Source organism: Copadichromis virginalis, linkage group LG10 (assembly GCF_057382275.1).
Source record: "Copadichromis virginalis isolate Kocher_CV1m ecotype Utaka linkage group LG10, C_Virginalis_male_GT1.1, whole genome shotgun sequence".
NCBI lineage: Eukaryota > Metazoa > Chordata > Actinopteri > Cichliformes > Cichlidae > Copadichromis > Copadichromis virginalis.
The window spans coordinates 17,549,113-17,567,329 of NC_140627.1; the positions used below are offsets into that span (position 1 = coordinate 17,549,113).

The following is an 18,217-nucleotide window of genomic DNA, read 5'->3' on the forward strand; positions in this document are numbered from 1 at the left end:
GCGGCCAGCATCAGCTGTCGCCTGTGTGGGACCGGAGTGCGCTCACAGGCTGGAGGTGGTGGCGGGCAAGCGCCGATCTTTGCCGAGTGCAGCCGACAACATCCGGAAGTGTAATGTTCAACACCTTAAAGCAAACGGCGGCGAGCTCTCTGACACACGAGCTCTGTAGTGGTTAGTTAGAAATCTGATCATTCGTTGTACTTCTCCCACCAGTCACTATGTCTGTTTTGTGTTATAATAAGGGATGTGGACAACGATTTGATCCAGAAAATAACCCAGCCGGTGAGTGGTCTTACTTTACTATCGATGTCCATTGTATGTTCCCTGAGTGTTAGCAAGCTAACCTCTCATCATCTGGAAATTTCTACCGTGAGCAGGCCCGATGGGCCCGTGTTGCTAACCTTATGTCAGTTAGCTGTTCAACTTAATTCATTCGTTTCCTTCGTTTTATATCTGATAAATAACACACGGGCCCTCTGTGAGTTAGTTTTATCATGCTGTAGTTAGCATGTTAAGCTCCTGCGATTAAAAGGCAACGTTAGACTTTGCGGGACGGTTGTGCGGACGCTGTAAGCGGTTTAAAGTTTCAGAAAGCCGGTTCCTTCCACATAAAGTATCTAAAGATCGTTATTCACGTATACAACGTTACATGTGTAGCCATACAAGTAGTGTGAATGCGGCAGTCACATTTTCAATTCAACGTTGGAAGTTTTAATCACTTGCTTACAATCGGCATCCCTTATAGTGATCTTAGTTCATCCGGCTGGTAATTATGTGACTGAATTATTAATTATTGTGAGTCGTTGAACTTTTCCACTTGGCTTTAGAAGAAAGTAGATGCTAGCTCGCTTTTAACTGCTTTCCATAATCAATGCAAACAATTTAAAGAGAAAACTGAAGAGACGAGTGGGACCAGTAGGCAGTTAACTACTTATTAAAAGAGTCACCACAGTGTGCAAGAAAATATATACAAGAAAAGCCTTAAAAAAAATACCAGCACAACAACGGGGAGGGAGGGGGGGCTAACCTTAAAATACAAGTAAATACATGCACATTTAGGTAACAAGTGCTTCTGTATTATGAAACGTATTTGTGATTAAATCAGTTACAAACACAGATAACACTCTGACATGCACCAACTAAAAGCGATGAGCTCCCTTGTGACTTTTGGGGTTACTGAGGTTGGCTGTCTGACCCTGATGTTGGAAGTTGAACTAATAATCATTCTCATAACTCGGATGATTCTCCATCTGCTGGTTAGCCTACATGGTTTCTATATTTGATAGTGTTTTCTGTACTTGGAGCATGTTTCAATAAGCAGTTGTATATCCCGCATGTCTTCCCTTGACAGTCAAAGATGTAAAATTAGTAGGGGGAAACTACTTCCTCCGCGATACACACAGTGAATGAAAAGAAGTGCAATGTATTTATCATTATCTTTTTTTTTCTGACTGCCAGGCTTACCCTTGAGGGAAGCCAAACTGTGTTTTGAGCCCAGAGTGTTCACTGCCAGCAGCTAAACATCGATATGTGAAAGCGAGAGCAGGTGGAGCAACCAGTTAGAAATCAGGACATTTTACACAGGCAAACATGATGTGTTTGCATGTACCCAGAAGAGGTACATGTAAACACCTTTTTTAAATTTTAGCAAAATATAGATCTACGACATAGACCTTAAAAATTTAAAGGGTGCCCAAAGATCAGTTGGTGTTTCCAGCCTGTTATACAGTTAAAGTCCAGTTTTTATTTGACATATGGTGAATTTGTGATTATTAATATTTCATGCATGTAAAGGATAACTAATTAAATTCTACCCTTTTTTGTCTTCTTTAAAAAATGTGCATTTTCAGTCACCTTACAAAACCCACAAATACTGTGGAGTAGGAAGACGATCGCTGTCATTATAAGCCACACCATTCTCCTTGTAACAGATGTGTTGTTTGTGTTTATATGAAGCCACATTGAAAAATAAATAAATAAAATTCAAGATCGCAATTTTGTCTTCAGCTCCCACGACAGAAACCTCAACGTGACTTATTTCCTTTCTTTAGAATGGTCCACCTCTATCCTCAAGTAATCTAACATTGTGTACACCCCCTGTGTAGGAGTCCAGTCTGATTTCCATTTTAATGGGATGCTTCTTTTCTCATAACGGTCGAGTATATTATCTTTACCTTCAGAGGTATGCAAGAGGTGTGTCAAAGTCAGGAAGCACAGATTGGGCACAGCTCCGGCTGTACTACAGGTTTAATTCGTTTATTCGTTCTGCAGCGATTTATTTTTAAAGAGTAGATGATGAAAATAGAATACGAGTTACAGTAAAACCTCAAATAATGATGATGGTAGTGTGACTAAAGTGCATCACAAATCTGTTATTTTCAAATGGTCATACTCATTTTAATATATTGGTTAAATGTGTATGTATATATTGTACTTTGTGCTTTGTAGATTGCTCAAGTAATAAAAATTTGTTTTTTGAACACTAAGGATGTTCATGCCATTCTGTCTTTCCGGTAAACACTTCTTGTAGTTATTGGTATATATGTTGTTGTTGTTGTTGTTTTAATCCTACAGTTTACATATGCACATATTAGAATGTCAGTTCAAATTTTTTGCATTATGTCTTTAAATCATTCTGAGTACCTTTTAATAAATACTCTGAGTGGCCAAACTTGACTGCAAACTACCCATCATTACATAAAGCTCCCTAAAGCGTTCGGGCTACTTTTCTACAACTACAGTCAGCATTTTTCAAAACAAACGTACACTTTTCCACAGCGGCTATTTAGAGCAGACTTGTAAACAGTCATTGTTCCCACAACTACACGATTTCTCCCCAAAGTTAATCAAAGATGCATTTTGTTTTCACAGATGGCTGCACCTATCATCCAGGAGTCCCAGTATTCCACGATGCCTTGAAGGTAAAGCACCCGAAAATGCACAGCTAGCTTGTGTCCTCTTCCTGTTATTTGATCAAAGCTAATGTTTCTGTTATTTCCTTCAGGGATGGTCTTGCTGCAAGAGAAGAACTACTGACTTCTCAGACTTCCTCAGCATTGTTGTAAGTTCTCTGTTTAACCTTAGTCGTTTTCTCTGCTCTATTCTCCATGGTGATGTCTCTGTTGTCTGTTGTTTCATAGTTATTGACTGGCACCTTTGCCATGGCCAAAACAGCCTGAGCTTTTATTTTGTGCGAGTCCAACACGGTGACCTTCTCCTCACAGGGCTGTACAAAAGGTCCCCACAACAAAGAGAAGCCCCCTGAGCCGGTGAAACCAGATGTGACATCTTCAGGAGAAAAGAAGGAGTTAGAGGACCAAAAGCCAAAGTTTAATGAGTACATCATCTCTGCACCGAAACCTCAGGAGGCGATATGCAGACCAAGGTTGGCATCAGCCATATTTTTATGTTTTTTAATGCTTTCATGTGAGCGATAGCCATTTCTGGAGGCATCATGTTTCTGTGTTGTCATTTTTTTTTTTGTGTGTGTGTGTGTGTGTGTGTGTGTGTGTGTGTGTGTGTGTTCTGTGTTGCACTTGGACCTAAGGCTGAACGGATTACTGTTTGGTTAAATCTAAAGTCAAGGCAACTAAATTGTCATGAAAAATAAGCTCTGTTTACGGGGTATTTTTAGGACTTAAATCTTCAATGCTAAGCTAAGCATCAACGGGATACTCTGAAGTGTTCTTACCAAGGTTTAGGGTTTTGTTTTATAACCTGGGTGGTTTCCCCCACTGTTAAAAGAAAGTGGACAGGCTCAAGCACTTAACACTGAAATATTAAAGCCCTTCTCAAGCAGAGTATAGATCCTAGATTGGGTTTGCACCAAAAATCACCCTTCCAAATGATTACTGCACACAGAAGCACATTTTTGTTTTGTTTTCCTTATAGTATTTTAATATATATTTGTTGTTATAGTCCTGATGAGCCAGCGGTGAGATTGCAGCATAAAGTCTCTGCATCTCTGAAGCAGGCACTGGAGAAACTTAAACTAACTGAAAATGCTGAAGAGACAAAAGGTAAGAGCTGAATTTGTTTTTTGTATTTTTCTGTTTCTCTCATTACCTCTTACATTTTAGACAGAAAGGTGATGGTGTCAGTAGGACTTCTGCTGGGAAGCTGCCATCGTCTGTGTCATTCACATAATAGAATTTGAGTTAAAGCTTCATAAGAGTCAATGTACTGTTTTATAATTTTCTTCATGGGCTCAATTATTTTGTCTTTATAGAGGAAGAAAGTGATGAGATCAAAATTGGAACGTCCTGTAAAAACGGAAGCTGTACTAAAGTAAGTACTAACAGCAGCTTTAATGTATGAAGTCACATTTGTTTCATAGGTTGTATTGTTTCTTTGTAAGTATATGTGTAATTCCGAGTTGTTCGTGATAAATAGTATTGCAAAACTGCTCTCTGAAAAGGGGGAAGTGGATCTTTTTCCTCTGTCTCTGCATTTTCTCTGAGATAGATATAAAGCTAAGTTTTTGGGGGCTCAAGCTAATCGAGTCTGTCAGAGCAGAAACTCTAAGATTAGAACAGAAATTGTGAGTAAAATTGTCATTGACATGCGTAGTAGAAGCTTAGAGTGGGATTGTAGTGATTTACATAATTGTACTTTAACTTGTTTGCTTGAAAGCCACAACACATTTTCTCAAGGGTTTCTTGCTTTTAGTTTATCCATAAGATTGGGTCTTTGTAGAAGCCTGGATTGGTACTTTTTTGGACTTTTTTAGCAGGAACTATTTTTCTAAAACATTGGTACATAGACTATTACAGTGGAAATGATCGTTTGCTGAGTTGCAAAGTAATTAAGAGACTGTCATTTCCAGAAAAAAAATGCATAAAAGTTCTAAATTGTTTTTGAATGTCATTGGGTGAAAAAAGTATTTAATCTCCCCAAAACACATGAATTAGTACTTTGTGGAAAAACCCTTGTTGGCAAGCACAGCAGTAAGATGTTTCCTGTATTTGGTCACCAGGTTTGCACATATCTCAGAAGTGATTTTTTTTTTTTTTTTTTTTTTCTCACTCCTTATTACAGAAACTCAGTCCTTTTGTTTTCTATGCTCCTAATAAGCAACTCCAAGCTTCAGCTCTCTCCATAGATTTTCTATAGGACTGGGGTATAAAGACCAGCTAGCCACTCCTTTGTTGTGTTAGCAGTATATTTTGGGTCTTTGTAATTCTGGAATATTCATCTTCAGTGTTCTGGCTGATTGAAGGAGGTTCTCGTCCAACATTTGACAGTATCAGAATAAAATACTTAATTCTAATTAGAATTACACTCTAATCACTTCTAACTTTTATGTAATGTGGGATTTTTTTGTTTGTTTGTTTCCATGGATTTATGGTTGATATTCTGTCTCTCTCCATTAAATATGAAACTACTATAAAAATTGGAGGCTGTTTATTTCTTTTCAGTGAGCAAACTTCCAAATTCAGCGGGGCATCAAATAATTATTTCCCCCGCTGAGCTTTAGATTTTTATAAGCAGGACAGTTGAGGAAGTTGTTGTTGGGTGCCTTCAGACTCAACAAGAGTTGAAGTAACAAAGTTGGAATTCTTAAACTTTAACTCAAGACATTTAATGGTTAAAAAAGAGCTAATTGCCTCATTTGCATTTTTTCGCCTGACAAAAAAGCAAAAAAAGTGTTTGTTGAGGGCTCAACTGTTCTTGTTATCCTCAGAGTTTTGAAGGACCTGCAAGTGATTCGGATGTGTGCCTATACCATGCTGGATTTCCCATCTTTCACGAAGGGTTAGTATTACTTATCGCGTTTTCAAATTATTATGTAGAGAGTGTTAAATTCACCCGATTCCTTTCCAAATGTGTTTCTTACATTAATGCGGAATATTAGATCTGCTCTCTGTAAAAGAAACATGAAGGCACCATTATGATTCTCCTGTTAGTCTTGTTTACCTTTTCTCTTGAGTGACAAGTTATTGACTGCTAAAAATCCAGCAGGTGTTATATCTTTCCTGCATCTCCAGGATGAAATACTGGAGCTGCTGTAAAAGGAAAACCTCAGACTTTAATACCTTCCTCTCTCAAGAGGGCTGTACAAAGGGAACACATCTATGGAGGAAAAAAGATGCGGTAGGTGTGCCAGCTTGGCAGCAAGTAATCATTTATGTGTGCAGGCCTGCATAAAGGAAACTCACCTGTGACTCCATCTAGTGGTGTCTGCTGGCAGAGGCTGAAGAGCTGAATTTGAACATTTGTCTTGTATGAAAATTCTTTACAGGGTAAGAAGGTGGTCCCGTGTCGGTTTGACTGGCACCAGACTGGGACGCAGGTCATCATTTCTATCTATGCCAAGAATGCAGTCCCAGAGCTAAGCTATGTGGATGCCAACAGCACTACGGTGAGTCTATCCGATCGTTCCTCTTCATATCAAAACATCTTGGGTTTGGATTTTTTTCCTTCTTATTATCTAATGCTGATTTTTGCTTTTCTCCTTCAGCTCGACATACACATTATATTTGATGGAGAGAAGGAATTTGAGCAGAAAATCAGCCTTTGGGGAGTAAGTCTTATTTATTATTATGTTATTAGTCTGCACTACATTTCATTCAGTTTGAACTCATTTATTTTCTTTAATTGTGATGTAATTGAAACCAACAAGAAAAATAGCAAATTTAAATTTTTTTTAATTAATTTTTTTTCTTTCGCACCCTGTTTGTTAACGGAGTCTTTTGTCTTGCAGGTGATAGACGTGAGTAAAAGTTTGGTGAACATGATGGCGGCCAAGATCGAGGTAGCCATGAAGAAGTCCGAGGCGATGTCCTGGGCCCGTCTGGACCTTCCTCCTCCTCCTGCTCCACCCAAGGAGAGCGAGAAGCAAAAATCTGACAGTGAGGACGAGGATGAAGATGAAGATGACTGATAAGATTGAAAATAAAGACACGGTGTGTATGTTTAACTGAACCCAAGGTCACATTCCTCACAGTTAATTCGTTACCTCTTTAACTTTAGCCTTTCTTTGAAGTCAACTTGTAGTAACAGAATCTTTCGTTATTTTTTTTTTATATATAATTTTTTTTTCCACAGTGATTTAAAAACTGAGTTTCAGCAGGCTTCCAGTCAAGTCCCAGCTAAATTGCACTGAAGTCCCTGGAAAATTACATCATGCCTTAAAATAAGTTGTCAGTTTTAATTCTGCTCACTTTCACACCCATGCAGACCCATGTCACACTAATGGACCGTGGCTGTGACCAGATCTCATATTTTCAGGAATAAAATCATTTTTGTTTTTCATAAATTTAATACATCAGACCAAAAAGCTGCCCCGGATTGTCTTGATTTGTCCGCTTACATCAATATGTTATCCAAACTTGTGTTTTATGAAATGTATTCTGAATCAATTGTGAGACGAGAACTATCACAGCTGAATTATCTTGAGATATACTTTGGAGATGCACTCTAACTATCCATACTTTTCTCAGTAAAAATTGTAAATTTGCTCCAAATTATGTTTTTTACTTCACTACACTCAATGTAAATTTTGTACAAGTTTTGCTTTCAGATACTGTATTTATCTTATTTCTTGTCAAAACAAAGTAGTGTGGTTTTAATGAGGATGTACTGTAATGCCAATTAAATACAAAGTATTTTAAGCAAAATATTGTATCATAAAATGCTATGCTAGAAAGCATGTGTCTAGGCTTAGATTGTATGAAGTGTTATTTGGCAAAAGGAGAAGCAATGGAAAAGTAAAGTTCTAGGAAAGGGAACCAGTTTGTCTGACCAAAAAATAAATAAACTTCTGAGATTAAATTTTAAAACTGGAGTGGTTGTCTGTGGTTTGAATTCTAACATATACACCTTGCTAAATAAACCTTGTGCCTTCAGAACAGCCTTTATTCTTCATGGCATAAATTCACCAAGGACCTGGAAACCCTCCTGATATTTTGGTTCATATTGACATGATTGCATCAGTACAAGCATAATGTGAATTTTCCATTCCACCACATCCCAGTGGTACTCTATTAAATTGAGGCCGCGTTGCTATTTTCAAGAAACCGGTGTGAGATAATTTGAGGTTTGTGATGAGATGTGTTATCCTGCTGGAAGTGTCCATCAGAGGGTGGATACGCTCAGGTAGGCTGTGGTATTTGAACAATTATCACTTGGTACTAATAGACTCAAAGTTTGCCAACATAAAACTAGCCATTCTTGGCTCACAGCAGTGACCCTGTCTGCTGCTCAGACAGGGCACTCAGCACCGGGTCTCCACAAGGATGTGTTTTGAGTCCCCTCCTGTTTACGCTCTACACATCCGACTGCTCCCCTACCCATCTCTCAAACACAATCATAAAGTTCGCGGATGACACCACAGTGGTTGGACTCATCTCAAGGGGGGATGAGTTGGACTACAGAGATGAGGTCAACAGACTGACTGAGTGTTCAGGTAACAACCTCCAACTGAACACCACGAAAACTAAAGAACTTATCTTGGACTTCAGGAAGGGCAGAGAAGACCCGGCCCCACTTTACATTCATGGGAACTGTGTGGAGGGTACACTCCATGAGGTTTCTGGGCGTGCAGATCTCTGATGACCTCTCCAGGACTGCAAATACCATGGCGGTGGTAAAAAAGGCCCAGCAGCGTCTCCACTTTCTGAGAGTGCTCAGGAGGAACAACCTGAAGGAGAGGCTGCTGGTGACATTTTACAGAGCCACCATAGAGAGGATCCTAACGTACAGCATAACAACATGGTATGCAGGGTGCTCAGCTGTGGACAGGAAAGTACTGCAGAGGGTCATCAACACAGCCCAGAAGATCACTGGCTGCTCTCTGCCCAGCCTGGAGGTCACTGCAAACTCTCGGTACCTCAGCAGAGCTGGCAATATCATCAAGGACCACTCTCACCCCAGCAATCAACTGTTTGAACTATTACCGTCAGGCCGACGGTGCAGGTCACATAAAACCAGGACAAGCAGATTCAGGGATAGCTTCTTTCCCAGAGCTATCACCATAGTAAATAAGCACAAAAACAATTGAACCTGCTTAGCTATACCGTACCGTCACTGCCATTATATCATGCTGCTATTCATACTGTCATTATATTAATGCTGCTATCCTGTATATATCGTACTTACTATTGTTTGAGTACTTGCGATTGTTTTATTGTACTTTTTATATTTTACATTTATATTTATTATTGAATCTTGCACCAAGGGAGTGGCACTCCAATTTTGTTGTACTCTGTACAATGACAATAAAGGCTATTCTATTCTATTCTGCTGTAGCCCATCTGCTTTAAGGTTTAACGTGTGCATTCAGCAGTGCCCTTCTGCATACCCTGTTTTGTAATATAGTTATTTAAATTGCTGTTACCTTCCTAATAGCTTGAACTAGTCTTTTCCTTTGACCTCTGATGTCAACAAGGCATTTTTTGGCAAAGCTCATTGGAACTCATTTTCTTTTTCCCAACCATTCTCTGAAAGCATCGGAAAGCCTAGAGATGGTTGTGCAGGGAAAATCCCAGTAGATCAGCAGTTTCAGAAACACTCACATCAGCATGTCTGGCACCATCAACCATGACACATTCAAAGTCATTTAATCCTTATTTCACCTTTCTTCACCATTCAGATGCTCGGTTTGAACTTCAGCAGGTCACCTTTGCTATGTCTAAATGCCTAAATGCATAAAATAAATAAATAAAGAGATGTACCTTATTTAAGTGGTCAGCAAGTGTACATTCAGTCTCATAGCTACAGAACAAAAGCATATTTCTGTTTCACACAGATGATTTAAACTCATGTTTCCTTCCACCCATTTCTGATGCACGCTGTGAACTTCAAACGGGACATCTTGACCAATTTCTACATCTGCAAATGCATTGATATGCTGCCATGTGATTGGCTGATTAGATATTAGCGTTGCCAAGAAACTGAATAGGTGTACCTAATAAATTGGCGTATGGGTGTATAACATATGCAGAACAGGGTTTTGTTTTAATCTCACACTCTTTCATGAGTGAACGAGTGTGGGAAGCTGAATGCTTTTTTTTTTTTTTAGATAAAAGTAGGTGTGACCTTTCAAAAGAAGCTTTTGAACTGCATCGACTTTTGGAATTGCAAGGACTTTTACAAATGTCACTGTGTTTTTTTTAATCTATTGCATTCGTCATAGGTTAGAAATCTGAACCTAATCCCGTTGCTGTTGAAGTCTCGGTTCTTCACTTTTAAGCAGATAAAACTTTTTCTCTCTCTCTTCCAAAAAACATTTTTCACATTACAAACATGAATCAATTCAAACATTAATCAAAATGTGGTTCAGTCAACTCCCACATAAACATAACAAAGAAAAAAAAGGCTCTGATGAAACACTTTTCTCTTTACTCTGAATTGCAGTTGTGTATATATGCACATGACATGCTTTTAATAAACCATAATAAATGTTTGTGTATATATGGCTGATGCAACACACTCCAGACCTGATTTTCAAGGTAATCAACTAAACTGTATGAAATCTAGAGAATAAATGTGACGAGTCACTGTGGAACAGCCCCTTGAAAAAATCCATAAACGTTGTAAAGACCATGTCAGAAATGATCTTCTTGGTAGAGTTTGATACCAAGATAACAAGATACCAGTTGTAGGAGGAACATGTTTAAAGCTTAACATGGCCCATAATCCATTTTTGAAAGTTACTGCATGCACAGGTTTTTATTCCCACTTGTAATACAGTTAAATATATTGGAAATATCAGATATCATAGAAGTTGTTTTTAGTTAGCATATAGTTCAAAGTAAAAATTCACAGTGCTTTTATATTAAAATTCATAGATCGATAAGGCTAAGCTAGACAGGCTTTGCCTTCACATAGTTGTTTGGTAGTTATGTTGGTTGGTTTCCTCTATTTCATTGCTCCGGATAAGTGGTTGTCTTTCAGGGAGAGCAAATGCATGTTTCCAGCTTCTAGCACGCAACCAGGATGATCCTTTGTACCATCGTTTTGTAGTTAGGACCGCAGCAGCTATGGCTATTGTCAAAATTCCTCCACAAAGCCCTGCAAGAAGCAGCCACGGCCACACGTCCCGCAACTCGTCGAGGGAAGGGTGCAATGATTCTGCTAGCTTTTGACCTGCAAAGAGGACATAGCTGGTTATGTCAAAGTAGGCAAAACAGTAGAGTTTACTTTTTAGGTTTCAATAAACCAAGATAAGTAAATGACCTAAGCCCCTAAGGGCAAAATTCAATGAGTGGAGACGAGAACAATAAGAAGAAGAAGGAACTGGCATAGGCGATCATAGGGTAACTCACTAGCATCTAGCAGGTGGGTGTATTCATATCCCAGGTCTTTGCTGGAAATGAAGAAGTCTCTGTTCCTGTGCAGAGGTAGGATTGGTGCCATGTGGTATTCGCTGTTGTGCCCTATAGGAGCATTTGACTCCGGATACTGGGATGGAGATGGTCTGTGCCTCCTGAGCCACTGCTCATAAAGGCTAACAGGGACAAAAACAAATACAGTACCAGTGTTAAGTTCAAGCATTGAGTGCAAATGTACGGTTTTCTGTGTTTTTAAGGTGTTTCTGTCTCTCACCAGTCAACAAACGCATGATGAAGCAGAAATATGGGATCGTTCGCAGAGCCCTGCACTGAAGACATGGATCCGTTCATGTACACGTGTAGAGCAGCATGCATGCCCAAACGAGAACTGTTTCCCAACCCCGTCCGAGGGTCTCCAAATCCTATAAAATGAAAAGGGTCTCATCAGCTTGACAAACATACAGTGGGGCAAAAAAGTATTTAGTCAGCCACCGATTGTGCAAGTTCCCCCACCTAAAATGATGACAGAGGTCAGTAATTTGCACCAGAGGTACACTTCAACTGTGAGAGACAGAATGTGAAAAAAAAAAATCCATGAATTCACATGGTAGGATTTGTAAAGAATTTATTCGTAAATCAGGGTGGAAAATAAGTATTTGGTCACCTCAAACAAGGAAAATCTCTGGCTCTCACAGACCTGTAACGTCTTCTGTAAGAAGCTTTTCTGTCCCCCACTCGTTACCTGTATGAATGGCACCTGTTTGAACTCATCATCTGTATAAAAGACACCTGTCCACAGCCTCAAACAGTCAGACTCCAAACTCCGCCATGGCCAAGACCAAAGAGCTTTCGAAGGACACCAGGAAAAGTATTGTAGACCTGCACCAGACTGGGAAGAGTGAATCTACAATAGGCAAGCAGCTTGGTGTGAAAAAATCAACTGTGGGAGCAATCATCAGAAAATGGAAGACATACAAGACCACTGATAATCTCCCTCGATCTGGGGCTCCACGCAAGATCTCATCCCGTGGGGTCAAAATGATCATGAGAACGGTGAGCAAAGATCCCAGAACCACACGGGGGGACCTGGTGAATGACCTGCAGAGAGCTGGGACCAAAGTAACAAAGGTCACCATCAGTAACACACTACAACGGCAGGGAATCAAATCCCGCAGTGCCAGACGTGTTCCGCTGCTGAAGCCAGTGCATGTCCAGGCCCGTCTGAAGTTTGCCAGAGAGCACATGGATGATACAGCAGAGGATTGGGAGAATGTCATGTGGTCAGATGAAACCAAAGTAGAACTTTTTGGTATAAACTCAACTCGTCGTGTTTGGAGGACGAAGAATACTGAGTTGCATCCCAAGAACACCATACCTACTGTGAAGCATGGGGGTGGAAACATCATGCTATGGGGCTGTTTTTCTGCCAAGGGGACAGGACGACTGATCCGTGTTAAGGACAGAATGAATGGGGCCATGTATCGTGAGATTTTGAGCCAAAACCTCCTTCCATCAGTGAGAACTTTGAAGATGAAACGAGGCTGGGTCTTCCAACATGACAATGATCCAAAACACACCGCCCGGGCAACAAAGGAGTGGCTCCGTAAGAAGCATTTGAAAGTCCTGGAGTGGCCTAGCCAGTCTCCAGACCTCAACCCCATAGAAAATCTGTGGCGGGAGTTGAAAGTCCGTGTTGCTCGGCGACAGCCCCAAAACATCACTGCTCTCGAGAAGATCTGCATGGAGGAATGGGCCAAAATACCAGCTACTGTGTGTGCAAACCTGGTAAAGACCTATAGTAAACGTTTGACCTCTGTTATTGCCAACAAAGGTTATGTTACAAAGTATTGAGTTGTATTTTTCTTATTGACCAAATACTTATTTTCCACCCTGATTTACGAATAAATTCTTTACAAATCCTACCATGTGGATTCATGGATTTTTTTTTTCACATTCTGTCTCTCACAGTTGAAGTGTACCTCTGGTGCAAATTACTGACCTCTGTCATCATTTTAGGTGGGGGAACTTGCACAATCGGTGGCTGACTAAATACTTTTTTGCCCCACTGTAGTAGCATGTAGTTGGGTTTTTGATGTTACACAAAATTAAATTCTGTTTTTATTTACATAAGTCATGTCACTTCAATGCAGAAGTGTGAAAATGTAGCTATAGCTATATAGCTATACAGCTCCAGTCAAAGGAAATGTACGGATAAATTTTAAACCTTAAGCCCTTTAGTAAGGGGATAGAGTGGATCTGTTTATCTATCCACTTGTCTCCTTAAGAGGAAGGATCACTGCAAAACAGTGATAAACTGTTCTGAGTTATCACTTTTTATGAAACATTTTAAAAGAGAGGATGACAATGCACTCTCCATGATCTATGTGGGCTAACTGACTAGTTTGGCAAGTATGAAAATGATGTAAATCATATGGTGTGGCCCTTGCAGGGAACAGCTCTCAACACAACTGCACAGCTATTGAGGATTTTGGACGAATCTGCTAGACAGAGCTTTATGTTATCACCATAAACGCTCATTAAGGGAATATCTTTCCATCCCTTCTAGTAGGGTTCAAGATGCTTTTACAGTCAAAGTTACTGATGCAGTTTGGGTGGAACATCATGTCCGAACAACCTGATAAACTTTATTTTGTCACATTTCTGTAAATGTTTATCGATTAGTCCCTTTCTTTCTATGACAGCTGAATTTGTGGAAATACACTGCTGTAATCCTGAAGGTACTTTAATCCTACACAGGTATTATATAATAGTAAACCCAAGAAACACTAGTTTTTTTGGGGGGGGGGGGTTTGTGATGCATTTTACTGAGTGAATTTTAACACTGGAGACCCCAATTTGAGGTTAATTTTAATCAAATTTCATTTTCACTGTATGTGCAAAAATCAGTTCAAAGGCCTCAAAATGAACTGCAAATAACCAAAGAAATCGAGGGCAGCCTACACATTTCAGGTGCCCAGAGACAGGCAGAGAATCAAAATAACGCAGTAAAAGCAAAGACTATATGAGTGATAGTGAAAAATAGGAGTGCAGAGAGGTAAATTGCAGTCTGGGTTTGTGTATGTGGTCAGGCTTATCTGACCTTCCAGAGTGTTTCTGAAGCTCATGTTGGCACTGCGGTCCATTGGTCCGGTGTCATAGTTGGTCAGACTCAGCGTGAACTCCACATCATCTGAAGTTGGTAGTCGTTCCACTAAATTGCGATTGTGGTTTCCAGGGTTACGACGCAGGGGCCCTTCTTCTGTAGCATCGCACAGCACACCTCTGGCACTGTAGTCCTGGGCTTGGGAGCACAGGACCTGTGGATGCAGACAGACAGTAAACAGTACAGAGCATGCAAAGAAAATGTGTTTGAAATTAGAACACTTTGAAAATAGTCCTACTCCGAGTTGACTGTATGAGACCAAAAGCTGACTGCAAAAGCAGTATTGTATTATTGCAGTTGTTGTATAGTTGATTATTGTATATTTTATGTTTAAAAAAATTGCCGTATGCGTAAAGAAAGGTTGTCTCGTCCTTAATTAAGTGAGAGCAAGTGAACGCGTTTACCGTCCAGGATGAGAAGACCGAGCCGGGGCTGATAAGACTGGGATCCTGTGTGCTCCGGTCCCCCATCAGCTCGTCTGTGCACACGTCACAGCCCTGGGCATCCCTCCAGTCCCAGTACGGGATGGTGAAACTCGTGTCTCCAGTCAGCTTCCTGATCTCGTGCTCCCAGTGCAACAAGTATGCTCGGTGCCACGGGAGAAATGCAGGCGCCCAGTGGGCAAAGTCCACTTCGGTCCACACATTCCCCGGCCCGCCTAAGAGCGCATTCCGGGACACGTAGTAATGCATCCACACAAACACGTCATACACAGACACTTCGGCAAACATCGGGTTGGTTCCGTTTTGCATCTCCCTGTAGGTTCCCGTCACCACAACATAGTCCCTGCTAATTGTCTGCTTGGCCAGGTTCAAGTAGGACACGAGTTTGAGTCTTTCCGCCCTGGACAGGTGAAATATATTCCTCCTCAGAGACTCTCTCCTCTCATTACAGTTCTCACCAAAGTAGCCAAACATGCAGTCCCCGCAGTTAAAACCCATAAAGTTCTCAGTACACTGGCATGTGCGGTTGTAGAAAACCAAGGGCCACTTCTCTCTGTCGTCCAATCCCGAGAAGGGGTACTGCGGCCCGTCGGGGTGCGCAGAGACCACCACATCCTCGCAGGTGCCCCGGCCCGAGCTGGCACCGCAGGCCGAGCCGTCTCCTTCCCAAGGCGGGCAGCACTCCTTGGTGCGCAGGGCTTCCTGAGTTGCGCACAAGCGGGGGAACTGTTGATAACTGGGTACAAAACACAGAAGAAAACAAATGATTTCCAGAGACCACATTACAGCAATCTTTCACGTTAGACCAAGACCAAGAAATTAACCAGAAATGTTATGAATTCTTGGCTGAAATCCTCGCCCATTACCCCCACCAGTTTTTTTTGTAGAGGCAGTCACATGCTGCTCCACCTCACTTCAGGGGATGGGGGTGGGGGAGGTTATGCACTCTACCATGAAAAATAAGACTTTGAATGGGATTAACAGTATCTAGCCTACAGCCTGCAGACTTTAGTGATGTAAAACTGAAATAATTATGGCTTGTGGGGCTTTTTTGGTTTTGGTTATCTGATGAGTCTACTGCAAGATAAACCTGTATGCCCACTTTTACATCAGAACAGTGTTCTTTCTTCTTTATTTTCACAGGTTATGTGTTTCAGATTCTATCTGCGTGCACAGCCCTAATAGTGAGAACAAAACAAACTCATGATCTACACATTCACATACTAAAATGAACAGTTTTTCCTGCCATTACGGGATGAAACTCACCATGACAGTACCCAAACCACAGGAGAAATATGAACAAAGACAAGCAAACATAAAACACATTTTCATATTTTTATCTACTTTCATGTTGTCTTTTCTCTCCTTTTTGTGACATGAATGTAAATCAGTGAGTAATAACTGCTAAATAACCCAATAACTTCAAATTATGCACTAAAGATGAACATTTTCATTGCATATATGATTAAAAAAAAACAGACCTCCTACTTTAGTATGTGGTATAGGCTATTTATATGTAGACTGTTGTGTAACCAAGCATTCTCCAAAAAGTCCCCTGTGGATTTTTTACCGTTTAATATCTGTGGTCGTATGATTCTGAACCCGGTTTCACGATCCATTGTGCACAACACAGGAGACTTCATATGACGAGCTGATAAGATAACTGCCATAAGCAATAGCTTTATTGTGGTAATATTATAGAAAGCTTTATTGTGCTCTTTCAGTAGAAGCGGTAAATGTTTGTTGTGTTATCTCCACTGCTATCTCAACGTCACTGGAAAGTTCAACTTTTTCACTTTGCAGAAAAATTTTCATGTGATGTTCACGGGATTGGGACATTACCCTTGTCGACAAGCGAGTCCCCACCAGAGGGCGTTACGTAGCCATAAATATCGTCTTGCTCGTTCACTGGGCCTACCTTTTCTTTTTGCCCGTCTCCCAAGGCAACAAATAAGCCTCAGCTCAGGAGCAGATACTCTTTTCGAGTTCACTGACACATTGTAGAAAATGCACCCATATTTTGGTGAAATTACTAAGATGTAAATAGGTGATTGTGACTTGTAAGTTACTTAGATATATGTGTGCATAGGTTTCATTTGTGCATTGGATGCGACATTAAATGGGGGTGGACAAATTTACACGGCTTTCAGAATTATCCGGGGAAATCCTCCCCCGGATAATTTTGAGCATCAAAGACTTAATTTCCTGCAATCTGGTTATTTTTAATGCGCCAATTTGCACGTTTAGGTTACCAGTTTATGATGTAATTGTCTTTATGTACAGGAAAACACCAAAATCGGACACCAGCGAACAGGTTAGCTTCTATATTTGCCTGTGTACACATATGAGAGCGTTGATTTCTGGATTTTGATAGCTCAGATGGAATTTTGCAAAATATCTTCTCATCAAAATCTATTCCTTTGGCTTCTGACGTCGTGGCTTGTGTGTGTGTGTGTGTGTGTGTGTGTGTGTGTGTGTGTGTGTGTGTGTGTGTGTGTGTGTGTGTGTGTGTGTGTGTGTGTGTGTTTTTTAAGGTGAATAGCTAAAGTGTGGTCTCTTAAAGCTTGGTGTTGCGTTCAAGTAACTAAATCAAACAAATCTGTGACTATTTTTTCACATTTATATTCCCTAAGCAAGTTAGGGAATCCCACCGTTCTTATACGTTTCCCCCTATTTTCAGATGCAGATGATGAAGATGATCAAAAACAGCATATTAAACGCCCTTTTTGTTGAGGTGAAAATGATCAACACACAAGTTGTGGGATGTCTTGGATTCTACTTCCAACATTGAGATTGCAGGCTGGTTTGCATGGTAACGCCACAGGTTTATTTTTTCTTTCTTTCTTCCCTTTTTATTATTCCGAAAACAGAATGTCATTAAAAGAAATGCAGTGAAACAGAGAGAGGTGTCAGTTTTGTAGAAATAAGACCTGTGATTTAAAATTCTGCCCTAAAGCAAGAGAGGGAAAAAGCTGCAGTTGAATTCCAAGAAACAATCAGTTCATCTCCTCTTCTCTTGTGGATACTGTCATTTTCCATGCAGTCCAAACTCCAGCCATGTCTGATTTTGGAATGATGAATTTAAATTTCAAATATAAGTAAAGTATTTTTGAGATGGTGATTTGTGAATGGGCTCAAAACACAATTATTAAAACTTCTTTTTATATAATCAGAGGAAATGAACTGTTAAAAATTCAAATGAGCGGGGGCCGTCTAGTTATGCAGATTTCATCAAAAGGTGGTAACAATTAAAACAGGAAGGCACGCGAATGATCTCCCACCTCTGTTTTCCCTTCATTCACCCCTCCCCCCCTTCCACACGTTTGTTTTTGTCTTTT

At 40.4% G+C, this 18,217-nt stretch overlaps 2 protein-coding genes across 2 annotated transcripts; one reads left to right on the forward strand and one right to left on the reverse strand.

The window, feature by feature from the left end:
* The first annotated feature begins 66 nt into the window (after positions 1-66).
* chordc1b (cysteine and histidine-rich domain (CHORD) containing 1b) lies at positions 67-7,786 on the forward strand. The gene is made up of 11 exons (XM_085470300.1): positions 67-282; positions 2,872-2,921; positions 3,005-3,061; positions 3,225-3,385; positions 3,919-4,019; positions 4,229-4,287; positions 5,684-5,754; positions 5,988-6,093; positions 6,242-6,361; positions 6,461-6,523; positions 6,704-7,786. Exons 1-11 carry the CDS (start codon positions 219-221, stop codon positions 6,881-6,883), a joined length of 1,032 nt encoding a protein of 343 aa, XP_085326426.1. The 5' UTR covers positions 67-218; the 3' UTR covers positions 6,884-7,786.
* Positions 7,787-10,592: 2,806 nt separating this feature from the next.
* On the reverse strand, positions 10,593-15,690 carry LOC146700208 (tyrosinase-like). Its single transcript, XM_085470303.1, has 5 exons — positions 14,841-15,690; positions 14,374-14,590; positions 11,548-11,695; positions 11,268-11,449; positions 10,593-11,088 (listed from the first exon to the last, which is right to left on the reverse strand). Exons 1-5 carry the CDS (start codon positions 15,660-15,662, stop codon positions 10,823-10,825), a joined length of 1,635 nt encoding a protein of 544 aa, XP_085326429.1. The 5' UTR covers positions 15,663-15,690; the 3' UTR covers positions 10,593-10,822.
* Between the last annotated feature and the right edge of the window lie 2,527 nt (positions 15,691-18,217).